Source organism: Erigeron canadensis, chromosome 4 (assembly GCF_010389155.1).
Source record: "Erigeron canadensis isolate Cc75 chromosome 4, C_canadensis_v1, whole genome shotgun sequence".
Lineage (NCBI taxonomy): Eukaryota > Viridiplantae > Streptophyta > Magnoliopsida > Asterales > Asteraceae > Erigeron > Erigeron canadensis.
In genome coordinates, this window is record NC_057764.1 from 2,758,018 (window position 1) to 2,784,655 (window position 26,638).

The 26,638-nt window shown below is 35.8% G+C and overlaps 3 protein-coding genes and 1 long non-coding RNA gene across 16 annotated transcripts; 3 read left to right on the top strand and 1 right to left on the bottom strand.

The window, feature by feature from the left end:
* The first annotated feature begins 1,757 nt into the window (after nucleotides 1–1,757).
* On the top strand, nucleotides 1,758–3,817 carry LOC122596790 (heat shock cognate 70 kDa protein-like). Its single transcript, XM_043769435.1, has 3 exons — nucleotides 1,758–1,823; nucleotides 2,100–2,331; nucleotides 2,457–3,817. The coding sequence occupies exons 2-3, from the start codon at nucleotides 2,112–2,114 to the stop codon at nucleotides 3,806–3,808; spliced, it is 1,572 nt and encodes a 523-aa protein (XP_043625370.1). The 5' UTR covers nucleotides 1,758–1,823; nucleotides 2,100–2,111; the 3' UTR covers nucleotides 3,809–3,817.
* Nucleotides 3,818–3,902: 85 nt separating this feature from the next.
* LOC122596791 lies at nucleotides 3,903–5,822 on the bottom strand. The gene is made up of 3 exons (XR_006323383.1): nucleotides 5,421–5,822; nucleotides 4,792–5,332; nucleotides 3,903–4,376 (listed from the first exon to the last, which is right to left on the bottom strand). It is a non-coding gene; the product is annotated as an uncharacterized LOC122596791 (long non-coding RNA).
* A 180-nt stretch (nucleotides 5,823–6,002) lies between these two features.
* Nucleotides 6,003–13,360, top strand: LOC122596788 (putative disease resistance protein At3g14460). 12 transcript variants are annotated; one of them, XM_043769423.1, is made up of 5 exons: nucleotides 6,003–10,372; nucleotides 11,304–11,396; nucleotides 11,612–11,760; nucleotides 11,954–12,085; nucleotides 12,755–13,360. In XM_043769423.1, exon 1 carries the CDS (start codon nucleotides 6,051–6,053, stop codon nucleotides 10,044–10,046), a length of 3,996 nt encoding a protein of 1,331 aa, XP_043625358.1. In that variant the 5' UTR covers nucleotides 6,003–6,050; the 3' UTR covers nucleotides 10,047–10,372; nucleotides 11,304–11,396; nucleotides 11,612–11,760; nucleotides 11,954–12,085; nucleotides 12,755–13,360. The 12 variants fall into 12 exon arrangements, with proteins under 12 accessions (XP_043625358.1, XP_043625362.1, XP_043625359.1 ...); XM_043769427.1 differs by having other exon boundaries at nucleotides 11,304–11,372; XM_043769424.1 differs by having other exon boundaries at nucleotides 6,003–10,198; nucleotides 10,278–10,372; nucleotides 11,304–11,760.
* A 435-nt stretch (nucleotides 13,361–13,795) lies between these two features.
* LOC122594968 (putative disease resistance protein At3g14460) lies at nucleotides 13,796–25,971 on the top strand. Of its 2 annotated transcripts, XM_043767250.1 has the most exons (5): nucleotides 13,796–17,854; nucleotides 18,733–18,836; nucleotides 18,938–19,197; nucleotides 24,663–24,801; nucleotides 25,661–25,971. In XM_043767250.1, exon 1 carries the CDS (start codon nucleotides 13,865–13,867, stop codon nucleotides 17,831–17,833), a length of 3,969 nt encoding a protein of 1,322 aa, XP_043623185.1. In that variant the 5' UTR covers nucleotides 13,796–13,864; the 3' UTR covers nucleotides 17,834–17,854; nucleotides 18,733–18,836; nucleotides 18,938–19,197; nucleotides 24,663–24,801; nucleotides 25,661–25,971. The 2 variants fall into 2 exon arrangements, with proteins under 2 accessions (XP_043623185.1, XP_043623184.1); XM_043767249.1 differs by lacking the exons at nucleotides 24,663–24,801; nucleotides 25,661–25,971 and having other exon boundaries at nucleotides 18,938–19,838.
* Nucleotides 25,972–26,638: the final 667 nt, after the last annotated feature.

The window sequence follows — 26,638 nt, forward strand, 5'->3', positions numbered from 1 at the left end:
ATTAATATACAAATACTAATATAAATATACGAGCATAGTACCTGCACGTTGCAGCAGAATTTTAGAACTACCTTTTTCGGATGATACACTAATATAATAATGCGAAAAACAAACCAGTATAATATTTATACATGTTAACTATTAGAGAGATTAAAGAGATAGTTAGATGAATATGAATTTTGTTATGATTTTTCATTATATTTGAGATGGTATTTATACATGAATTTGTACGATAAATATGGAAAGCTTTGAATATTTTTGACTGTTTGACTTTGACTGATTGACTTTGAATGTTTGACTTTGACTAATTGACTTTGACTGTCTTGTTAACAATACATACATTAAATAGTATTGAAGGGTAGCATAGGGAAATCATTTAAAGACTGGAAGGGATAGTTGTTCGTAGGAGGGTATAATAGGTATTTTAAAGGTAGAGTAGTTGAAAAAAATAAGCAATTTGTTTATATAGGTAGTATAGATAATAATTAAATTTTGTTTTTACTGATATAATATTATATGACAGAATAGTAAGTAAGTAAGTAACTCCCAATGCCGTTTTCCACGGGTTTTGGGTCCCAATACCATCTTAGACGGTGTATGGGGGAGGTTGAGATGTAGACAGCCTTACCCCTACCAAAGGTAGAGAGACTGCTTCCATGTTCTACCATAAGTAGAAAAGGCCCTTCAGCCTTGCTGGGCATGAAGATCGAACCCTTGACCTTTGTCTTCAGAGGCAAGGGCTCCAACCACTGATCCAACCCAGTTGGTGACACTCTTATAATAATAAAAATATTTTTTTAAATATATCTTATAATCTACAATCAAAATTTTTTAACTGATTTATGGAATAATTTAAATATTCTCCATTATTATTCATACTATAATACCTTTATAGATAATCTCTATAGAACTAAGAGATGATATGTTTTTTTATAGGTATTATTTTAGTTTTTGTCATATTTGATTTTTAATGAGTTTAAGTTTTTTTTATTTAAATTGCTAGATTTTTGTTGTTATGTATGATCTTAATCATCAAGTGTAATCATAATCCTAACTATTAATATTTATTTTTATACATTTTATATGAGTACAAATACTTTATATTATGTTTTTATGATGAGCTTATTTATTATGTTATATTTATCTTTTTGAAAAGTCTTTATTATATTTTATTGAATGAATATCTATTATAAATTTTTTTTTTATGATTTATAAATATTTGTGTTTATTAGTCATGCTTTAACATATTTGATGAATATCATATATTCTACTATAATTTAATTGTTTGAATCATTCGTAATATGACATATTTTTATATTATCTAAAATTATAAATAATAATGTAACTATCAGTTATTTTTTTATTTATTTATGTTTTCAGCAAGTTTAATCTAGTTCATCATATGAGAGTAGGAGACTGAAAAGTACTTAAATTTGGATGTACTTAGGTGATGTTTGTTTAGGACTGAATATACTCAGTCATAACTTAATCAAAGATACTCAATCCATTAAGTTATCAAACGTGAATGTTTTTTGACTTAATAAACAAAAAACCAACTGAATTGACTTAATCCATACAATCGTTATTTATCAATTCAGTCACTTAATGTTTTAAAAAACATATTAAGCTATATATATATTTGGCATGTGGGCACTTCCGCTTTTGTCGATGATTTATATTTGGATATGATTATGATACATATTACGCTATATATATATACATATAAACCCTAAAAAGGCAAAAAGAAAAAAAAAATATGAGAAAAGACATATCGAGTTAATCAAAAGTCAGAAATCAAGAGGAGATCGATCGACTTTGAGCAGGTAAAAATCGGTGATTCTTTGACATGAATAAATATCGAGTATTTGAGTTGTGGTTTAGATAGCCATTTGTTTACGACTGTAATTAGCAAATAAATTACCCAGTGTACATGCCACGCGTACTTAATAAAACTAATACGCTTTTGACTGCATGGAAAATATTCATCAGCATGGAAAATACTAGTATAAAATTAATACCATATATATAGAATATAAATCAACTTTGAAGGAGAATCTCAAACATATTCAAGACTATGTTGCTGATCCTTTTGTTTTCAGGTTTAAATAAAAATGTCTCGGGGAGTTAAAGGAGCCGCAATTGGTATTGATCTTGGAACGACATACTCAGTTGCTGCGGTTTGGTTTCAAGGGAAAAATCGCGTGGAGATCATACCGAATGAGCAGGGAAACAAGATAACTCCATCATGTGTAGCTTTCGATGATACAGAGTTATTTGTAGGCGAGGGTGCAAAAAACCAGATCACTAGGAACCCTTCTAATACGGTGTTTGGCAAGTTTTTCTAGTTTTCTGTTTCCTGTTTACTAATTTAATACAAATAATGAAAGATGTAATTTAATTTTTTTTTTGATTCATCATAGTAATTAACCTGCAGAATTGTTTAAATAATCGTGCAGATGTTAAGCGTTTGATTGGAAGCAGATTTGGTGATTCTCGAGTGCAGAAGGACATGGAGTCGTGGCCTTTTAAGATCATTGAAGGGCCTGCAGAGAAGCCAACTGTTGTAGTCGAGTTCAAGGGTGAAAAGAGGGAGCTAGCCCCTGAAGCGTTATCGTCCATGGTTCTCATGAAGATAAAAGAGTCTGCTGAAGAATTTATTGGGACAAAGGTGTCGGATGCTGTGATCACGGTTCCTGCTTATTTTAACGACAAACAACGAGAGGCAACAAAGGAAGCAAGTACCAAGGCAGGGTTCAATGTGATTCGTTTGATAAATGAGCCTACAGCAGCTGCAATTGCATACGGTTTGGACAATATGGCTGACAAAAAGTGGTACAAGATTGATAAGAATAAAAATGTTTTGGTCTTTGATTTGGGTGGCGGAACCTTTGATGTATCTCTTTTGACGGTTGGTAAAAAAGGTGTCGTTGTCAAAGCGGTTGGGGGTGATACTCATTTAGGTGGTGAGGATTTTGATAAAACGTTAGTTGATTACTGCATTGATAAATTCAAGAAACAACATGGGGAGGTCGACATTAGAGGCAATCCAAGAGCATTAGGGAGGTTGAAAGTTGCCTGTGAGAAAGCAAAGAGGGATTTGTCATCAACCACAATTACTCGAATTGAGATCGACTGTTTGTATGGTGGGATTGACTTTTCAATTAAAATCAGTCGGGCTAAATTCGAGGAACTAAATTTAACATACTTTGAGAAGTGCATTCAGCTAGTGGAAAAATGTCTGATTGATGGGAAAATGAAGAAGGAAATGGTGGATGATGTGGTAGTCGTTGGGGGGTCGACTAGGATTCCAAAAGTACAACGAATGGTGGAGGAGTTCTTTGATGGGAAGAAACTCTGCAAGAGTATGAATGGCGATGAGGCTGTTGCATCCGGCGCTGCAATATTGGCTTCAAGGTTAAGTGGAAACAATGGCAAGATTCAAGATATCGTCTTGATAGATGTCACTCCCCTCTCGTTAGGAATTGAGGTTAAGAATATGGAAGGTGAAAACGGTTTCATGAAGGTTATTATTCCGAGGAACACATCCATACCCACAAGCAAGGTGGAAATGTTTGTTTCAAACGAGAACTCTACAAGGGCAAAGATCGCAGTGTATCAAGGTGAGAGTGACAGAGTTAAGGGCAACACGTTACTTAGCGAGTTCAACCTTAGCGGGCTTACACTAGGTCCCAATGGGACGTCAAAAATCAAAGTAGTCTTTGATGTAGATGTTAATGGGATACTTTGCGTTTCTGCGGAGGAAATATCCACAGGTCAAAGAAAAACAATCACAATTGCAAAGACCTGATCAAAGTGGTCAACCAAGTTAAAAGAAAAAGTTTGCAATGTAATTACTCACTTGGCTAACTTGTGCATACCAGTGTACTTTTCTCTTACAATCGGAAGCAAACATTTCAAAATAGATTCAAGCTTGTAACTAATTTGCAGAGCTACATATTCCAATACCACATTCTATATTTTGACATTCTAGTTAACCTTTTTGCCCCATATGGACTATTCATCTCACAATCGTTTCATGTTACTAACCATAACTATGACTCTGCAATAGTCAAAGAAAACAACCATAACTATGACTCTGTAATAGTCAAAGAAAACAACCAGAACTATGACTCTGCAATAGTCAAAATTAATCAATTATGGACAAGTGCTTACATATTAATGTACTTCCAAGCTTTAATCAAACAATGGAGTTTAAGTCCATCAAACCATTGCTGGCAGTCTCTTGATCAAACTTCTGAGCAGTGTTGTATTAAATTGAATCCACAGTTCTTTCTTTAAAGTGCTCTCACCGGCGCACTTGTTTTTTAGAATTTCAGTATCAAGATCCTCATAGATAGGAGTACTTTCAATCATTTCTAACAAGCAGACACAAATAATCCGTACTCAAGAAACAAAAGATTTACCGTTCAAGATACAATGATTGATCATCAAGAGACTAGAGGTGGCATTTCTGACTCGTTTTCCTAAGTTGATTTAAGTTGATGTTTCTTTTTATTTCTAACAGGCCAAACAGATAAACCTTTAAACCCGAACAGAAACTGTCAAATAGGTCGACCAGAAAGTAAGTTGCCCAAATTGTTTAGGATTGGTTAAATCTGTAACTTGTTCTATAAACAATGGGTGATTATTCTAAATATAGACTTTTCTAAAACTCATTTAAATATATTAGTTATTATATGATTGAAAAAAGTGCAAGAGCAAAAGTGTTAACAAACCAGCCGAGCTATTATCCAACCCACCCATGTTGCAACATATGGAGGAGATATGTACCTTCACTGCATGAAACAACACTTTTATAACCACCGGCCCTTGGCAGGTTCATTTGAACATCTTTACTCAGATCATCACCAGGTTCCAGCACAATACAAGACTTGGGTGGTGATGAGATACAGATACCCCAACCTGGTGCTTCCTCCACCACTTTTTTTGGTTTTCCAAGTTTATTAACGACTAAAGAATCCTTAATCCTTCTTTTCCATTTTTCAGTCGGTGAAAAAAATTCTCCATTGGCCCAACAGTAACATCATCTTTTATCTTTTTAAATACCGTACCGACTTGGATGGTTTTTCTAGTTTAGACGTGAACCGTGTTGGTCTAGCCCTGCAACACCGTCGGCACGCCAAGACACTAGGGGTGAAGGAGACACCCTAAAATCAAGATTGTCTGTACATGGGATGTCAAGAGCGTCACTGATCAGTTCCTCGTTTCTGGAAGAAGCTATATTATTCATACTTGCTAAAATCTGTTCCGGTTGATTCTTGGAACATGTAGCACGGGTTGAAAGAAGGTTTTGTAATCTTGGAACCCAATCCTGTATTTAAAAAACAACGCAAAATGTTAGAATAATACACAGCACACAACATAAAATAATAATGGCATCAGTTATATTAATTATTAACCTTCAATGACGTTTGGATCTCCGGCAACAATTCAACATCCTTCACTTTTTGCTGAACTACTTGTATAATGAGTTCTTGGATCTGCTGTACTAAAGAGATTAACCCATTCGGAAAATAGATGAAACACAAAAGATTAACCATCAGAATCAGATTAGACAGTGTTCCATGCGACTTTACAACAGTTGCTAATTAACTAGCTAGCTCCAAAACACGACGATAAAAATGTCTACAACACTTTTTCATTTTTTCTGTTTAGGCCCTACTCATAATGTAAACCCAAAATTCGCTAGTGATCAGTCGGCACTTATATGATTTTATATTTTCCAGCCAAACACCCTAAATAATTTACAAACACATAATGATAAAAGGAGCTGGCTGAGGGAAGAACTATAAAAGAACCAATTTGTGAATAGAAAAAATAAGGATTTAATTTGTTTAGGGACTAAAATGAATTATTCTAAATAATGACGATTCTCATCCACAAGTAGACCACCACCACAACTTTGTTATCTACAGATTTGAAACGATAATTCTAAATGTTTGACTATAAAATATAAATTCATTCTTCCGTTGTCTAGTAGCAAAGACTGCATCAAAATCTTTGTTTGACTTTTCTACTTGAAACAAACAATGGCTGAAATCATTCTTTCTACCTTGCTCTCAATTGTTGTTGAGAAGGTAGCCTCTGCAACCTTTAACAAGATATCTCACTCCAAAGAAATTCAGTCCCACCTCAAGAATTTGGAGACCTCATTACCCAAGATCCAAGCTCTACTTAACGATGCAGCTGAGAAGGAAATACAAGATGAAAGAGTCAAAGATTGGCTAAATCGTCTCCAGCATTTGGCTTATGATGCAGACGATATACTCGATTCTTTGGCTACTGATGATGCTATCGACCGTGACCTGACTCAAGAACCTGGTGTGGTCAGAAGGGTAAGAAAGCTCTTCAATGCTACTTTCTCATCATCAGCTACTAGGATACAGTCCTGCAAGCTAAATGATATTAGCACCAAGTTGCAACAGCTATGTGATGAAAAAAATGATCTTGGTTTGACTGTTAAAGATAAAAGGTCAAAAAATGTAAACAGAATTTACCAGACCTCTTTGTTTGATTCACCGAATAGTATTGTTGGACGGGAAGTTGAAAAGGAGATTATTCTCAAGATGCTATTGGGTGATGAACCGTGTGATCAAAACAACTTTAGCGTCATCCCGATTGTCGGTATGGGTGGGATCGGAAAAACCACTCTTGCTAGACTTTTGTATAACGAACCAAAAGTCAAGCAACATTTTGAACTCAAGGCGTGGGTTTGTGTCTCGGATGAGTTTGATAGCTTCAATATAAGCAAAGTTATCTATGAAGCTACAGCTAGTGAAGAAAAGAAAGAGAAGAAATTCCTTGATCTAAACTTGCTTCAAGAAGCTCTTAGAATTAAACTTGCGGGAAAACGATTTCTACTAGTTTTGGACGACGTGTGGAGCGAAAATATCGAAGATTGGAATACCTTAGTGCCTCCATTTCATGCAGTGGCTCCTGGAAGTAAGATTATCATCACGACTCGAAAGAAACAGTTGCTTCAGCAGTTAGGGAAGGATAATCCATACCATCTGAATAAGTTGTCACCGGAAGATGCTTTGTCGTTGTTTGCTCAGCATTCACTGGGTGCAACTAACTTTAATTCATATCCAACACTTAGATTATATGGTGAGGGCATTGTGCAAAAATGTGATGGCCTGCCTTTGGCTCTAAAATCACTTGGAACTTCATTGAAGACAAGAACAAATGAAGAAGATTGGAAGGAGCTATTGGATAGTAAGATATGGAGTTTAAAAGATGAAGGCGGTATTCTTCCTGCTCTTCGACTAAGCTACCATGAGCTTTCTGCAAGTTTGAAGCAAATGTTTGCATACAGTTCCTTGTTCCCCAAAGATTATGTGTTTGAAAAGGAGGACTTGATTTTGCTTTGGATGGCGGAGGGGTTTTTGCACAAATCAACTATAGGCGATCCAATGGAAATGGAACGCTTGGGTGAGAAATATTTTGATGACTTGTTGTCAAAGTCGTTTTTCGAATATGTAGATAGTGATAAATCGTTGTTTGTTATGCATGACCTCATGAATGATCTAGCAACATCTATTGCTGGAAGTTTTTTTGTTAGGTTAGATATTGAAATGAAGAATAAAACTGAAGAACAAAGTGCAAAAAAGTACCGTCACATGTCCTTTGTTCGTGAGAAATTTATGACCGGCAAAAAGTTTGAGGCATTCAAAAGAGCAAATAGTTTGAGATCGTTTTTAGCAGTTCCGATAGTGTCGAGAGCTAGGTGGGAGAATTTTCATTTACCGAATAAGATTTTGGTTGACATTCTTCCTCAATTACCATTATTAAGAGTTCTTTGTTTGAGTAATACATGGATAGATGAGGTACCTGAGTCCGTTGGCAATTTAAAGCACCTGCGATATCTTAATCTATCTTACACTCCAATCAAATATCTACCTGACAATATCTGTAATCTTTATAATTTACAGACATTGATAGTGTTTGGTTGTTTAGAGTTGAGTAAGTTGCCCGCCAACTTTTCAAAGCTGAAAAATCTACGACATTTTGACATTAGGGACACTCCGTCTTTGATGAACATGCCTTTAGGTATTGGTGAGCTGAAAAGTCTACAAACTCTCACCAAGATTAGCATTGGGGGAGAAAACGATTTCCCAATAAGCGGGCTAAAGAACTTGAAGAATCTTCGCCGGAGAGTTTGCATCGATGGGCTAGACAATTTGCAAAATAGTGATCAAGCACGGGAGGTAAACCTGTCACAAATGAAGCTTAGTGAGTTAGTGGTGAGATGGAGTGATGTGTTTGATGGCTCTCGAAATCAAAGACTTGAAAAGGAGGTCCTGGATGTGCTTAAGCCTCATAGAGATAACTTCAAAAATGTTGAAATTATGTCATATGGGGGTACAGAGTTTCCTGAATGGGTTGGGGATTCCTTGTTTTGTAAATTGATTGTTGTTCGTATGTACAAATGTAGAAATTGTGTGTTTCTGCCAACACTTGGGCAGCTGCCATCACTAAAGAAGTTGTATATAGAAAGCATGGATGGTGTGAAAGAGGTAAGTTCAGAGTTGCTCGGGAATGGTCCTGCAACATTCCCTTCACTTCAATTTCTAAGATTTGAAATGATGCCATTGTGGAAAGTATGGTCAATCAATGCAGTGGGTGTTGCAGTGTTTCCATGCCTTAAAGAGCTTCATATAAGCAACTGTCCTAATATGGCACGATGGGAGGTGTGGTCAGCAGATACCGATGTTGGAGTGTTTCCATGCCTTGAAAAGCTTTGGATAGATAATTGTCCTAACTTGGTAAAAGTATCACTGGAAGTACTACCCATGTTGAAGAATTTAAATGTGTTGAATTGTCGTGATGCTTTGTTGAGAAGTCTGGTTAGTGTAGCTTCATCAGTCACACACTTCAGTATATCCAGTATATTAGGACTTAGTGATGAGGTGTGGGGAGGTGTTGTACAATATCTTGGGGGAGTGGAAGAGTTAAGAATTGAGAAGTGTAAAGAAATAAGAAATTTAAGTGAAATAAGTAGGCGTGAGAAATTCGTGAGAATAGGAGGAGAGAAAAAGGAGGAAGGGAGCAACCTCCTCCCAACATCTATTAGGATGTTAAAGATATGGGGTTGTAAGAATCTAAAGCATTTGAGTTGTCCAGACACCATTGAAACCTTGGATATCCATAATTGTGAGAATCTCGAGCATTTGAGTTGTCCAGTTAATAGCATTCAAGAGTTAAAGATCTGGGATTGTAGGTCAGTTACATCTGTCTCTTTCCGAACAGAAGGAGGAGGATGGCAAAAACTTAAGTCACTTGATATATGGGGGTGTAACTCAGAATTGGAGAAGGAATTAGAAAAGCAGCTGTTAATAATAATCAACTCCACAAACATGATGCCAATTCTTGAAGTTTTACGCATACACAACTGGAAAGATCTGAAATCAATAGCAAGATTTACTTGTTTGTTTGAGCTCACCACATTGGTAATAGAAGATTGTGAGAGAATAGAGTCCTTTCCCAATTTTCATAATCTCACCTTGTTAAAGCATCTGAGAATTGCATATTGTCCAAGTTTGGATGGTCCTCCTTCTCTTACAAGTGGTAGTGGAGCTCTAAGTGGGATTTGGCCTCCTAAATTGGATTCCCTAAGTATGGGGAAGTTGAAGAGGCCCATATCAGAATGGGGTCCACTCCCAACCTCACTCATTGAACTAAAGTTATGGGGTGGATTTGGATCATCACTTGAAGATGAAGAAGACGTCAAGAGTTTCCCACCCTTACTTCTTCCTTATTCATTATCATCATCCCTTACCCGGCTTCTATTATTTGATTTTAAGAAAATGGAAAGAATATCCTCAGAGGGACTCCAACATCTCTCCTCTCTCCAACATCTCACCATTTCTAGTTGCCCAAAGATAAAAGATCTTCCTAAAAGACTGTTGTCTTCACTTTTGAGTTTAGAAATCCTTTATTGCGATGAACTAAAAGAAAAGATGATGAGTAAAAGAGGCTCCTATTGGCACCTTATCTCCCATATCCCTCAAGTCGACATAAACTAGTTAAATGTATTCCCCTATTTGCAGCCTTTGACTCCTTTTAGCTTGTTTTTTTTTTTCACCAATACAATTAATGATAATACCTACTTTCACACTCTTGGATAGTTCTTACTCTAAGAGTTCCAAAGTCTAGTGCTATCAAGAAAGAAATCAGAGTTAGTTTTACCTGCAGAGAAGCTTTGTTTCTAGTCCTCCAAGTTTTGTATTATCATACCATATGGTTCTATTTTTCAGCAGACAAGTATGCAAGGAGAAGTAGTTGGACTGGCCACAGGGTGCGACCTCAGAATCTGAGTACAGAAGCGGTTTGGAAGCTACGTCGTCTTCAGGTTCTTGATGGACAACATTTTTTTCTCTATTTAGTGTGTTTTATACATCCATATGCGTTACTTTTTCATGTTTCGGGTTTTTATTGGGTACACCAGGGTCCAACGCACTGTTCTTGAGATGAGTCCATCAACTAGGATGGATCAACGCAGTCCAACCCAAACCAACACAGCTGACCTACGAACTTTTCAAGACCCATTTTTGACTTCACGTGATCCAACCAAACGAACCCATTTTACCTCCTACAATTAAAACTAGTGTATAAGTTTTTTTCTAAGAAAAATGTTTGTAGCTTAGGTTGCATCCTGGTGGGAACTTTTCATCTGCCTCTCAAATCTGATCATTTGGACCCGAAATACTCAGGAAAGTAAAACTATAATCAGTTATTGTGAAACACTTAAGCTGGCTAATAATCACTTGATATCCACATTGAAAGACACCCTATACCCTGTGCATATTGTCTTGTTGAGAATATACATAGTTGGGAAATGGACCCATGTATTTTTCAATTGGTCAATCTGGGTTATGCTTAAGGGCAAATTACAAAAATAAAATAACGAATTTACATAAATTTTCCCTATATTTAAATATAGCTCTAAAGGACATGGTCAAATGTGTCCAGTGGTTTGAAAATATTCAAAAGTGTAATTTTAATGCATTAAACCCCAAGATCTTGTTTTGACTTGTCACCACCTAGTATGGCCGACCCAACTGTTTTGCACCTATAGAATTTATCACTTGTTTTTAATGCAGTTAATGAAGGAGTTGTATCTCTTGCTCAAGGTTCTTATGACTATCGTCATTACCTTTAAGATGGTTTTGATAAATTTCTTATTTTAGACCATAGAAACTTGGGGAATGACTGAAAATATGTATATCTGATGTCCTGATGAGAAAGAACCATATTTCTGATGAGTTAATTTTAATTTACAGTCAGGACTATGGTTGTGCTTGCTGCTCCTTGCAGACCATCATTTCATGGTGTAGAATCCAACAATACAGGTCGATTAATGTTCTTTCACACGGGTATGACTTGCATTATAAACCAAAGGGATAATGACACCGAACTGTAACCAACTATGACCAAATGGTTATGTGATGTAGTGATCTATTAGACTAGCTATGTGATGTATGTACTTCCAGTTAGTCATATTCTAGGAAATTACTTCCTTAAAAAAAATGTATACTAGCTGTTATTTATCTAAAAAGAAGCTGAGTTGTGGTTACTTTCATTCATTCAGGGAATTACAACAGTAACTTGTATATATTGGGGGTAAAGAATCTTCATGAACTAAGCAGCTTTACTTTGGATAAACTCCTTGGTGGTGTAAATTTGCTTGTTGACTCATGCATGTTCTGCAACATTTGACTACTTTTAAATCTAGTTGATGTAAGTTTGTTTTCTGGCTGAGAGGGTGTTTTTAACGTGATTATTGTGACAATGAATTGGAACCAACAATCAGATAGAAGCTTGAACTATTATTATTATTATTATTAGCATTAGTATGTGTCTGATCAAATATTGCAATTATCATAGGATAGTAGTGTTAAATGATCGACATAATAACTGTTAAGTGTAACAGGTAAGCTGCAAGGTGATAAAGGTAAGATCAGGATGTAAATTACCTTGAGAGAGATCCGGATGGACCTAAGGAACACCCGACAAATGATCGGTGAGTGAGGCATCCCTTCTAATCATCATTTTCAACATAAAGGTAATAACTCCCTTACACCTCAGTAATATTTTATTTTATGTCAAAATCATATCAATCAATTTATAAAAAAGACCTTTCAGAAGCTTAATAGGCTTTTCATAAGATTAGAAAGCATATTTAGAGAACTGGAGTAATCAAATATGTGGTTCTGCACGTGTCACCACTTCTCCGTATACTAACTATAAAACACCATGACTCATGAGCAGTAGCACCATTTTGAAGTCCGAAATTGAAAGTGAAATTTTTGATTTGCCCGTTCCTAGTCGTCATGGCCATATTCTGTTGGTTTTTAAGAAGAGGCTTTTATGGATTTGACTTTAAATTTCTTTTTTATCTTTATTTTTTCTTTATTAACTTACGATAAGCTTTAAGAATTGATTTCCTGTCCATTATCAAATAATAGATTTACCTATGATTTCTAGAACTTTTCATTTTTTATGTTTTTTGTTGTTGTCTTATTTTATATCTCTAATTTCTTTTTACCAAACGTGCAATAGTAGAGAGTTAAACCTTAACCTTAACACAAGACTTCAATATTTGAAATGCACGCAATTGACAATATTGTAATCCGTGTTATCCATACGATAATCTATAGACTCCCTGTATCATTATATTACAGATAAATTCAAAGATTATTGAAATATATTCACAGAATTGATACCTTTTCAGTGTGTTTGGATATGATGACGAGTGACAATATCAATCGTGGAGGTATGAAGATTCGATAGAGCATCCGGACCTAAGACACTAAGACAGCATCATCTTCCTAAACCACTTAGCTTCCTCACCGCGGCTTGTATGCAAACACTTACAAAAAAAGTGTTTGCTCTCGCTTCTCATTCCCAAACAGAAATTTGTTCCCTTGAGAAGATAACTATACGGTCACCAAGCAAAGATGTTCTGAACACCAAAGGACTACCATATATCGTCATTCTCTCACTTACAAATCTTTCCGGGTTTCAGGCGGAAGATTCTTCGTAGTTTCTATTTTGTTACGACAGTTCTTGCTGCAAAAGAGTTTTAAAATCTAATACTTGATTTTGGTAGTAGGACACATGACCGTGAGGGACAGAGCTATGTATATATAGTATCAACAAATCATTATCATGCTCCTGAAGTCATGTTAGGTTGTTAGTTTACCCATATGATTTTGAAAGTACAGTTTCTATTTGAATTTACGAAAGAGTTTGTTTTGATATGTAAAGATTTGTTTTGAATTACCTTTTTGTATTGAACATTAAACTTTGCATAATGGTACAGGTATAATTTCAAACACATTGAAGATGTGGCATAGACTAGACTTGATTTTATTGTATGTTTTTTCTGTTTTATCTACAAAAGATTCGGTTCATAAAAAAAAAATTATAATATACTATATCCAACCCCTTATAAACTCAATACTTGCAAAGTTACTCAAAATCTCGACTCATTTCTACCCTTCAGATCCAGGTTGTCCAAAAACCGAAACACCATTGAGTGTTCAATTTGTAAAAGCAAGAACTAAATAATATACGGAGCAATTAAAAAAAAAGCTTTTCACTTGTTTAGTCTAAAATGACCCACATGTTGACTAGTATTATGACTAACAATGAATTATTCTCATCCACAACTTTTTGAAACAAATAATTCAAATGTAGACTTAAACAACTATGAAGCCTGGACTCTGAACCAAAATCTTTTCTTTGATTTTGTTTAGTGATCAATCTTTTCTTTGATTCTTTCTAGTGCATCTTTTTTTTTTTTCCATCAAAATCTTTGTTGTATTTTCTACTAAAAACAATGGCTGAAATCGTTCTATCTGCCTTTCTCGGAATTGTTTTTGAGAAGGTAGCCTCTGCAGCCATAAACAAGGTTGCTCGGTCCAAAAAAATTCAGTCCCACCTCAAGAAATTGGAGTCTTCATTACCCAACATCCAAGCTCTGCTTAATGATGCTGCTGAGAAAGAAATAATAGACAAAAGAGTCAAAAACTGGCTAAATCGTCTCCAACATTTGGCTTATGATATAGACGATATACTCGATTCTTTGGCTACTGATGATGCTATCAATCATGAGCTGACTGAAGAATCTCAAGAATCTGTGGTCAAAAAGGTAAAAAGAAAACTCATCCCAACATGTTGTACTAGTAGTTTCTCATCATCATCAACTACTAATATGCATCACAAGTTAAATGATATTATCACCAAGTTGCAAGAACTATATGAAGAAAAAAGCAATCTTGGTTTGACTGTTAAAGATAAAAAGTCCAAAAATATAAACAGAATTTACCAGACCTCTTTGTTTGATTCACCTAATAGTATAGTTGGAAGGGAAGCTGAAAAGGAGATTATGCTTCAGAAACTATTGGGTGATGAACCGTCTGATCAAAACAACTTTAGCATCATCCCGATTGTCGGTATGGGAGGGATCGGAAAAACCACTCTTGCTAGACTTTTGTATAACGAACCAAAAGTCAAGCAACACTTTGAACTCAGGGCGTGGGTTTGTGTTTCAGATGAGTTTGATAGCTTCAGTATAAGCAAAGTTATCTATGAAGCTACAGCTAGTGAAGAAAAGAAAGAGAAGAAATTCGCTGATTTAAATTTGCTTCAAGAAGCTCTTAGAGATCAACTTATGGGGAAACAATTTCTACTAGTTTTGGATGACGTGTGGAGTGAAAGAATTGTAGATTGGAATACCTTAGTGCCTCCATTTCACGCTGTGGCCCCTGGAAGTAAGATTATCATCACAACTCGAAAGACACAGTTGCTTCAACAGTTAGGAAACGATAATCCATACGAACTGAATAAGTTGTCACAGGAAGATGCTTTGTCTTTGTTTGCTCAGCATGCACTAGGTGCAACTAACTTTCAATCGTATCCAACACTCAGATTATATGGTGAAGGCATCGTGCGAAAATGTGATGGCTTGCCTTTGGCTTTAAAATCACTTGGAAGTTTATTGAGGACAAAAACAAATGAAGAAAAATGGAAGGAGTTGCTGGAAAGTGAGATATGGAGTTTAAAAGAGGATGGTGGTATCCTTCCTGCGCTTCGACTGAGCTACCTTGATCTTTCAGCATGTTTGAAGCAATTATTTGCATACTCGTGCTTGTTCCCTAAGGATTACACGTTTGAAAAGGAAGACTTGATTTTTTTATGGATGGCGGAGGGGTTTTTGCTTGAATCAAGTACTAGCAAGTCAATGGAATGCTTGGGCGAGGAACACTTTGATGAATTGTTGTCAAGGTCATTTTTTCAACACGTGCCAAATGATGAATCCTTATTCATGATGCATGACCTCATGAATGATTTAGCTACATCTGTTGCCGGAGAGTTTTTTATAAGGTTAGACATTGATATGGTAAAGGATTTTCGGAAGCAAAATTTGGAAAAGTACCGACATATGTCCTTTGTTTGTGGGGAATTCACGGCTTTCAAAAAGTTGAAGGAATTCGAAAGAGCTAATAGTTTGAGGACATTTTTAGCCGTGCCCGTTGTATTGAGAGATAGGCGTGAGGAATTTCATTTACCGAATAAGATTTTGGTAGACATCCTACCCCAGTTACCATTATTAAGGACTCTTTGTTTGAGTAAATTACGGATACATGAGGTACCAGAGTCTGTTGGCGATTTAAAGCACCTGCGGTATCTTAATCTATCTCGAACTCAAATCTCAAATATTCCCGAAAAAGTTTGTAGTCTTCATAACTTACAAACATTGATCGTGTTTGGCTGTTACTATTTGAGTGAGTTGCCCAACGACTTTATAAAGCTTAGAAATTTACGGCATTTTGACATTAGGGACACTCCGCTTTTGGAGAATATGCCGTTGGGTATTGGTGACATGAAAAGCCTACAAACTTTCTCCCAGATCGTTATTGGGGGAAAAAATGAGTTTCCAATAAGCCGGCTAAAACACATAAAGAATCTTCGTCAGAGAGTCTGTATCCATGTGCTAGACAAATTGCAAGACAACGATCAAGTACAGGAGGTGAACCTATCACAGATGAAGCTTAGAGAGTTAGTGGTGAGATGCAGTGATGTGTTTGATGGCTCTCGAAATCAAAGACTTGAAAAGGAGCTCCTGGATGTGCTTAAACCTCATAGAGATAACTTGAAAAGTCTTAAAATTATGTCATATGGGGGTACAGAGTTTCCAAAATGGGTTGGGGATTCCTCGCTTTGCAGACTGACTGTTGTTAATATGTATAAATGCAGAAATTGTGTAGTTTTGCCACCACTTGGGCAGCTGCCATCGCTAAGAGATTTGTCTATTGATAAAATAGATGATGTGAAAAAGGTAGGTTCAGAATTCCTTGGGAATGGTCCAGCAGCATTCCCTTCACTTGAGATTCTAAGATTTTCAAGGATGACACAGTTAGAGGTATGGTCAATCAATGCGGTGGGTGTTGCAATGTTTCCCTGCCTCAAACAACTTTATATACGTAAATGTCCACGATGGGAGGTGTGGTCAGCCAATGCCGATGTCACAGTGTTTCCATGCCTTCAAGAGCTTGCTGTGAGTAAGTGTCCTAGTTTGGTTAAAGTTTCACTTGAATCACTACCTTCATTGAGGGTTGTAAGTGTAAGTAATGAAGTTTTGTTGACAAGTCTGGTTAGTGTAGCTTCATCAATCACCAAGTTAACTATATCAGGACTTATTGATGATGTGTGGGGAGGTGTTGTACAATATTTTGGGGCAATTGAAAAATTGTCAGTAAATTGGTGTCAGAAATTGGTGAGAATATCAAGAGGAGAAAGAGAGAAAGAGGGGGAGGAGGAAGGGAGCAACCTCCTCCTCCCAGCATCTCTTAAGATGTTAGACCTAAATCTTTGTAGGAATCTGAAATATTTGAGTTGTCGAGATAGCATTGAAACCTTGAATATCTATAATTGTGAGAACTTGGAGCATTTGAGTTGTCCAGCTAATAACATTCAAGATTTGCGTATAGGTGGTTGTAGTTCAATTACATCAGTCTCCTTCCCAACAGGAGGAGGGGGAGGATGGCAGAAGCTCAAGTCACTTTATATATGGGGGTGTAACTCACTGTTGGAAAAGGAGTTGGAAAAGCAGGTGTTGATAATAATCAACAACACCACAAACAACATGCCAATTCTTGAAATATTACGCATACACGGTTGGAAAGATCTGCAATCAACGAAATTTACATATTTCATTCGGCTCATGAAGTTGGAAATAGAAGATTGTGAGAGAATAGAGTCATTCCCTGATTTGCAGGATCTCGTCTCGTTAAAACGTCTGAGGATCTTTGGTTGTAGAAGTATGGATAGTCCTCCTCTTAGAAGAAGCAGTGGTGTAACCGGGGTTTGGCCTCCCAAATTGGATTCATTAAGTATAGGAGAGTTGAAGAGGCCTATATCAGAATGGGGGCCACTCCCAAACTCACTCGTTGAACTATATCTATGGGGTGGATTTGGATCGGAAGAAGAACACGTCAAGATTTTCCCAGCTTCACTTCTTCCTTATTCATTATCATCTTCTCTTACTACACTTGAATTATTTAATTTTAGAGAAATGGAAATAATATCATCAGAGGGACTCCAACACCTGACCTCCCTTCAACATCTTTCCATTAACCATTGCCCTAAGTTGAAAGATCTGCCTGAAATGTTGTTGCCTTCATTGTTGAGCTTGTATATATACAAATGCACAGAAGAACTGAAAGAAAAGTTGATGAGTAAAAGAGGATCCTATTGGCCCCTTCTCTCCCATATCCCTCAAGTCGACATAAGCTACTGTGATTAAAAACTATCAACTGATATGAAGGTATATATTTCCCCAAATCTCGATTATCCTTTGACTCTTGTTTCTGTTTTTTCATCAATATCATTAGTAATAATAATTCTTACATACATTCAACTTGTACAAAACTGAATTGCTCATAAACCCATGTGTGTATCGCATAGACAGTTCAAGCATATGCTTACTTATAAATGTAATTATGCTTCAAGGTCTTTCAGTTTAGACCCACAATACTCTACTTAGTTTGATTTGATTACTAATTCAAAGATTTTAAAGGAACGAGATGGAAAGGAATTTGATTTGGAATCCACAATACTCTACTTAGAAATTTTTTTACCAAAGAGCCCCTTAGGTGTAGCCGTGTGGTATTTGTTCACAAATATGCATATACATATTACATCTTTGTCATTTCCTACTCTTGAGGATGAAATTGTTTTACTTTGCTTTATTGACCGGTACATGAATTGATTAACTTATGATTAACTTTTCTGAACAAATTGCATGCAGTTATGCATGATATGCCATAATTCTGGATGATATTTTCATAGGGATGAGTTTTATCTTTGTTGACTTTTAGGGTTCATCAGGATCTCCAAAGACGGTTCGGCTGTTAGTTTATCAATATCGTTTTGAATGTATAGTAAAATTGACTCCACATTCTATTTAAGTTTAGTAAAATTGTATGCATTCCATTTAGTGATTAGATTTTGAAATCCGGTGAAGAAAGGAATTTGTTGAATTCCAATTCCATGTTTTTGTCAACCAAACTTGGTGTGGTATATGATCAATAATATGCAAACACATATTGCATCATTATCAGTTCATACTTTTGATGACGAGATTGTTTTACTTTTGTTATTCACTTGTGCATGTATTGATTAAATTTTCTGAACTAATTGCAGTTATGCATGAATATTTTTGAGTTTTCACCCTAATACACAACAACCTGAGGCGTGAAAGTATCCTCCTAGTGTCTCCCAAATATGTCAAAATTATGTATTACAAGGTAGGTTGCCTGGCTTTCACATTTCATGGTGATGCTATGGTGTTAGTTAATTTATTCCATTGACTTAGCTAAATTTTATCTTTTGTTGATATATGTTCAAGGTTCATAAAGGTCTCCAAAGTACAGTTCTTACACCAAAAGAGTTTCAAAGTCTAGTTCTGATAAAGAAAGAAAGAAGAGTTAGCATTATTTGCCGAGAAGCTTCGTTTTTAGTCCTCCAATTCTGGTTTTATCATGCCATATGGTTCTATCATTCCGCGGACACGCAGAAAAGTATGTAAGGAAGCAGAAGCTGGACTGGCCGCAGGGTGCTACCTCACGATGGAGTACAGAACCGGTTTGGAAGCTGCCTCGCCTTCAGGTTCTTGATGGACAACATTTCTATCTTTATTTGTGCTTTGTACAACCATCTGGGTGACATTAAATGTTTTGGGATTTTATTGGGTCACACCAAAATAGATACCAGGGTCCAATGGGCTGCTCTTGAAATTAGTCCATCCATTAGGATGGGTCAACCCAGTCCGAACCGAACCAACACAGCTGACCTGAGAATTTTTATGACCCATCCTCACTTGTAATGTGTCCAACCCATCCCAACCCATCCATTTTACCTCCTACAATTGGAACCAACTTTTGTAGATAAATGTTTAGATTGTAGGTTGCCTCCTGATGGAACTTTTCATTTGCTTCTTCAAATCTGGTTTAATACAAAAGAGTTGACAATCTTGGACCCATATGTTTTTCAATGGGTCAATGAAGATGTATGTAAAATGTGATCATTTTTTAATTCCTAATTTAGAAAGTAGCTTTGAAGGAAATCGTTCAAATGTGTCCAGCGGTTCGAAAGTCATCAAAAGTGTAATTTTAATGCATTAAACCTCCTAGATCCTGTGTTGACTTGTGACCTGGTATGCCTGACCCAACTGTTTTGTACCTGTATAATTTATCATTTGAAATACAAGTTATATATAATGCTTTAATTTATTAATGCACTTCATGGTAGAGTTGTATCTCTTGTTATGAACAAAATAAGCGGAAGCGAAAAGAGAGGAAAAACACATAGTTGATTGAATAATTTTGTATTGAAAAAGAATTAATTTTACAGAAAATTCAACTCATGGTATAAATATGTTGTTAACCGCCTAATTTATTCTGTTATCGATATTTACACTTTCGGTCCCTATAGTTACAACTTGTATCTAAAACTTCCTAAAGTATATAATATACATATTCTATATACCCCCTCAAGTTGGAACTTCTTCTAAACCCAACTTGTGACTCAAAATCGAATGCTGAGATGAACCAAGAGCTTTAGTCATCAAATCTGCTAACTAAAGATTGGTTGGTATATAAGCAGTCTGAATGAAGCCTTCTTGAACTTTGTCTCTGGTGAAGTGACTATCAATATCATTGTTCGTTCATGATAGCAGGGATTAGCTGCAATTTGTTGTGCAGCTTTGTTATCACAAAAGAGAGTCAATGGTATTTTAACTTCAATATGCAAATCCTTCAGCAAATAAGTCAGCCAGATCAATTCACATGTTGTGGAAGCCATGCTTCTATACTCTGCTTCAGTAGAGGATCTTGACACGGTGGCCTGTTTCTTAGTCTTCCAAGATATCAAAGAGTGACACAAAAATATGCAATATCCAGTTAATGATTTTCTTGTCATAATGCAAGAAGCCCAATCAGCATCGCTAAAACCAATCACTTGAAGATTAGTCTGAACAGGATAAAACAAACCTTTTGATATGGATCCTTTCAAGTATCTCAATAAATGTATTGCAGCATCCATATGAGGTATCTTTGGACTAGAAACAAACTGACTTAGATGTTGCACTGCATAGGAAATGTCTGGCCTAGTCATTGAGAGATAAAATAATCGGCCAACAAGTCTCCTATAAGATTCAGGATCTGCCACAGGATCACCTTTATCTAAGGAAAGTTTAAGATGAATGGGCAAAGGAGAAGACACTGGTTTAGCACCAGTCAGACCCACATCTTTTAAAAAATCCAATGTATATTTCCTTTGATTTAAATAGGTGCCCTGTTCTGTTCTGCATAACTCAATTCCTAAGAAATATCTGGCCAACCCCAGATCCTTAATTGTGAATTTCTTATCCAAAGCCAACTTAATTTGAGCAATTTCATTATCAGAATCTCCTGTGATTAAAATATCATCAACATATACTAAAGCAACAGTGACTCCTACCCCATTATTTTTGACAAATAATGAGTAATCATGCTTGGATTGCAGAAAACCCAAAGAAACCAGAAATTTGGACAACTCTTGATTCCACTGCCTAGAAGCCTGCTTCAAACCATATAATGACTTGGACAATTTACAAACTTGACCAGGTGATGCCTTCATATATCCTTCTGGAGGCTTCATGTAAATTTCTTCATCCACATACCCATGCAAAAAGGCATTATTTACATCCAATTGATGTAAAGGCCAACCTTTTGCAGTTGCTATAGCTATAAGAACCCCAACAGTAGCAGCTTTAGCAACTGGAGAAAAGGTATGTTTGTAGTCAACACCTTCTTGTTGATTAAAACCTCTTATGACTAATCTTGCTTTATACCTTTCTACAGATCCATCTGACTTATATTTAATCTTATAAACCCATTTAGAGGTAATAGCTTTATTTCCCTCAGGCAGAGATGTCAATACCCATGTCTCATTTTCTTCTAATGCCTTAAGTTCTTTTTCCATGGCCTCAACCCATTCCTTTTCTTTAATGGCTTGGTTATAAGTGGATGGCTCTGTAGTACTTAGCACATGTGCTAATGAAGCTATATACTCTTGATCATAATGATCAAAATCAGTTTTATTAAACAAAGGATAAAGAGCACTAGCATGTAATGAAGAAGCAGCCTTTTTAGGATTAGAAACAACAAAATCTTGCATCCAATTAGGTTTGGTAACATTTCTGGCAGATCTTCTTAAGGGAGGATTACTAGAAACCAATGGTTGAGTAGATACATCAGATTGAATCCCTATGCTATTAGTAGGGTGTATATCAACACTATGCTCAATATCATGATGTATGACACCATTTTCTACTCCCCTGTTCAAGGTATCCTCTTCTTCTGCAGATATGTGTATAAGAGGAGGTGACTTCTTTATTGCCAAATTTGGAATAATTTTCTCAGAATCTTTGAAAGGAAAAATTTCCTCATTAAACACCACATCTCTACTTGAAAAAACCTCTTTAGTCCCTAAACTATATAAGAGATAACCCTTTTGACCAGGAGGATACCCCAACAGAATGCACTTATCACTTCTATAATCAAATTTATCTTTGTGAGGTTTGGTGTTGACTGCATAACAAAGACATCCTATCACCCTTAAATGATCATATTTAGGTGATTCCCCATGTAATTTTTCAAATGGTGTTTTCCATCCCAGAATCTTTACAGGCATTTTGTTGATCAAGTAGGTAGCAGCCAATATACAATGCCCCCAAAACTTGGCAGGTAACCCTGCATTAAACTTTAAAGCTCTTGTAGTTTCTAAAAGGTGTCTATGCTTTCTTTCTACTATCCCATTCTGTTGTGGTGTATAAACCATAGACCTTTGATGCACAATACCATGTTTCCTAAGTAGAGCTGAGACATCCCCATTTACAACTTCAGTACCATTGTCAGATCTAAGAAACTTAGGAGTTTTATCAAAATGATTTTTGATATAAGAAAGAAACCCAGACAGAATGGACAAAACTTGGTCTTTTGTATGCAACAAATAAGTCCAAGTACACCTACTGAAATCATCAACAATGGTATAAAAATATTGAGCACCATTAAGAACAGGAGTTTTATATGGACCCCAAAGATCAACATGTATCAACTCAAAAGGAATTAGGGTATGAGATTGACTTCTAGGAAAAGGTAATCTGTGCTGCTTGGATAACAAACAAGTATCACAAAAGAAATTGGATACATTCTCATGTTTATAAGCATCTAAATGGATCATTTTAGACATAGAAGTATGACCCATTCTTGCATGAAACAAATCAGCAGAAACATTATTGGAGATATGGACAACATTATTGACAAAGTCATTTACAAAAGGAAACACAGATGCTGAGAAATTTGCAGAAAGAAGACTGTCAGAAGGTTTGCATATGTAAAGCTTCTTGTGACCTTTTCCAATAGTCACCAACTGATTAGTGGAAAGGTCCTGAAAAGCAAACCAATTGGGACCAAAAATACCAATTAGAGGTTTAGAATTTAAGAGTTGACCAACAGATAACAAATTTATTTGGAATTCTGGTACATAAAAGACATTTGTGAGAGTAAGATAAGGATTTATTTGAACATCACCAACTTTGGTAACCATTTTGATTCTACCATCAGGCAATTTAACCCTAATTGGATTAGACAAATCTCTAATGGACTGAAACAAATGTAAATGAGGAGTCATATGGTCAGTAGCCCCACTATCAATAACCCAGTCATTGACTATATCAATTGCAACATGACAGGCCAAAGCATGCAATTTCTCATAAAAGGAGACATCAATACCTGCATGGGGATTGGATGAACCAGCCTCATTATTGGCTTCAGTTAATTCCACATGTTTCCCTTTCAACATCTTCATCATTTCAGTGCATACTGCAGCTACCAAATTCTGCTCAAATTCACTCTTGTTATTACCCTGCAATTCATTCTCATATGAATAGTCAAATGGGGAATCCTTTGTTCCCAAATCAATTCCAACTTGAGCAGCCATTTTAACAGTTTTCTACTCCAACCAAAGTAATTTCCTCCATTAAAAGGAGTATTGGTTAGCATCATTCCTGGATGATCGGAACTAGCCAAGAAAAACGGATCATTATTAATTGAAGAAGTTAGGGTTTCAACAGAAGGTTGTTGAAAAGAAGTTTCTGGAGCATTCTCAGTAACTGCCATTTCTTGAACAGATTTTAATCAGAAAATCAAATTTTACACAAAATTTGACCTAATTTTGAAATTCTCAATTAATAACCTTCAATCACAAATTAAAGTAAGAATCAACTAAAAAATTGAAACAAATTGAAGTAAATCACCAATAAAATCAACCGAATCAAGAAAGAATGATCTGAAAAGATCAATTGCAGATTCAATGATCAGAAAAAATGGCGATAGCAGATTCCGATGACCGGAATATCAATCAGTAATACAAGAACACAATCAATTCCTGTGCTCTGATACCATATGAACAAAATAAGCGGAAGCGAAAAGAGAGGAAAAACACATAGTTGATTGAATAATTTTGTATTGAAAAAGAATTATTTTACAGAAAATACAACTCATTGTTTAAATATGTTGTTAACTGCCTAATTTATTCTGTTATCGATATTTACACTTTCAGTCCCTATAGTTACAACTTGTATCTAAAACTTCCTAAAGTATATAATATACATATTCTATACTTGTACAAGATTCTTATGACTATCATCATTACCTTCAAGAAGGTTTTGATAAATTTCTTATTTTTGACTATATAGACTTGGGGAATGACTGAAAATATATCTTATATCCTGATTAGAAAGAACCATATTCTTGATCAATACTTTTTAATTTACATGTCAGAGCTGGGACTGTGGTTAGCGCTCCCTACAGAGCATCGGTTTAGAATCCAAAACTATAGTACATCCATTAATGTCCCTTCACACCAGTATAACTTGTATTTTATGAACCATAAAAAGGTTATATATAATATGCAGTCGAATAATAACTCACTATTAGTCATATTATAGGAAATTGTTACCTAAAAACATATTATATTAGTTGTTATTTATTTAAATAGAGTCTGAGTTGTGCTTACTTTCATTCATTCAGGGAAATACAACTCTCACTTGCAGAAATTTGGGGATACAGACTATTGAACTAAGTATCTTTATCTTGGACAAACTTATTGGAGCAAGTTTGCTTGTTGATCATGCTATACAACAGTCAAGTACTTTATCGTGTGGTGTATGTAAGTTTTTTTCCATGAGTAAGAGGGTGTCTCCATGTGCATTTTTAATGTGATTATTGTGACAATGAATGAGTTGGAACCAATATGATACTGAGATTGATGCTTCAATTAAGTATTAGTATAATGTGTGTAACCTGTCTATTTTGTCAAATAGGAAAGTTTATGATTCAGGAGGGTGTAGGGGTCTTGAGGTTCAGCAGTTGGAGTAGATTTAGAGTTAGTGAAAGTGATTTTGGATGGGGAAAGCCACTTTGGCTAAGTATGGCATGTCGGAGATGAAAATTCAATAACTTTTAACAGATTCAAAATTGGATGATGGAATTGAAGCATGCGTTGTGATGAATGACATTAATATGTAAAAGTTTGAGTGAACTGCTGAGCTTCAAGCTTTTGTTGGTTTGACCCGTTACCCAACCTGAGTGACACATCCATCTTGCCACCTGTAGATGAGACAATAAGGAGATGAGAGTGACTATAAAAGATAAAACCTAATCATCTACCCATCTATGTTTCACATTTTATAGATTTAAGTTTGTGAATAGTTACATTGCTTCTAAACTGTTGGCACGAGACTACAATTTCGGAAAACCATTCCATCTACAACCTTCAGAAATGCATATTGAATATCAAATGTAAATCAATAATCACAATGCAGACTGTGTGCAGATGTTAAACAGTGTACCATAACAAATAACTTGATTGTTTGTTATTGGAATCCATTATTGTACATGCACCCTTTTCATTCACACAATTAATCTGTTTCCAATCTCACTATTAACTTACAACTATGGCTGGAATCATTTGGTCTGCCTTGCTCCCAAATGTTTTTGAGAAACTAACCTCTGCAGCCTTTAATTAGGTTGCTGACTCCAAGGAAATTTAGTCACAGCTGCAAATATTAAGGAGCTCATTACCCCACCATCCAAGCACTGCTTAAATAATGATGCTTCTGAAAGGGAAATACAAGATGAAAGAGTCAAAGATTGGCTAAATCGACTCCAACATCTGGCTTATGATGTAGATGATATACTTGATTCATTGGCTACTGATGTTATGCACCATGACCTGACTCAAGAATCTGTCGTCAAAAAGCTCATCCCAACTTGTTGCAGTAAGCTAGTAGTTTCTCATCATCATCTACTAAAATGCACGACAGGTTGAAATATATTAGTTTGTGTGTTAAAGATAAAAGGTCAAATAAATATAAATAGAATTAACCAGACCAATATTTTTTGATTGAACCTAATAATGTTGTTGGACGGAAGTCGATAAGGATTAGAAGTCGTTGGCCGATCATGAACTATGTGATCGAACCAACTTTAACATCGTGGCCATTGTTGGTATGGGTGAGATTGGCAAAACAATATTTGTTAGGCTCTGGTCAAAACAACACCTGAGAAGGTCAAAGCTTGACTTAGTCATAATATTTGCTGGGCTTTTTAATTTGTCTCACTTCACATAAGGGTTTAGCATGTTTGTCTTCATAGTTCACAATTTGGCCCGCATTTTGATTTATTCACAACCCACAGTTAGGAAAATACAACAGTCAATTGTAGATATTGGGGATAAAGACTATCGGGTCACGTGATGGTCTTGTGCCGTTGAACTAAGCAATGTCCGATTACTTTTTAATCTGGTCGATGTGAGTTTGTTTCCTAGATGTGCGTTTTCAATGTGATTATTGTGACAATGAATTGGAAACAATTATCAGATAGTTCAAAGGTTTTTTTTGGTCATTTTATCAAAAGAAAAAAATGATCTATACATGAAATTTTCTTGGGGTTTTTGTAATTCTCATATGTCATTTACAAGCAGTTTTTGTACGTTTTATTAACAT

Bases quoted from the DNA above. Each gene is read 5' to 3' on its own strand.
- LOC122596790 (XM_043769435.1), top strand. From the start codon at position 2,112: ATGTCTCGGGGAGTTAAAGGAGCCGCAATTGGTATTGATCTTGGAACG. The intron at 2,332-2,456 runs GCAAGTTTTTCT...ATAATCGTGCAG, and splicing joins CCCTTCTAATACGGTGTTTG to ATGTTAAGCGTTTGATTGGA.
- LOC122596788 (XM_043769422.1), top strand. From the start codon at position 6,051: ATGGCTGAAATCATTCTTTCTACCTTGCTCTCAATTGTTGTTGAGAAG.
- LOC122594968 (XM_043767250.1), top strand. From the start codon at position 13,865: ATGGCTGAAATCGTTCTATCTGCCTTTCTCGGAATTGTTTTTGAGAAG.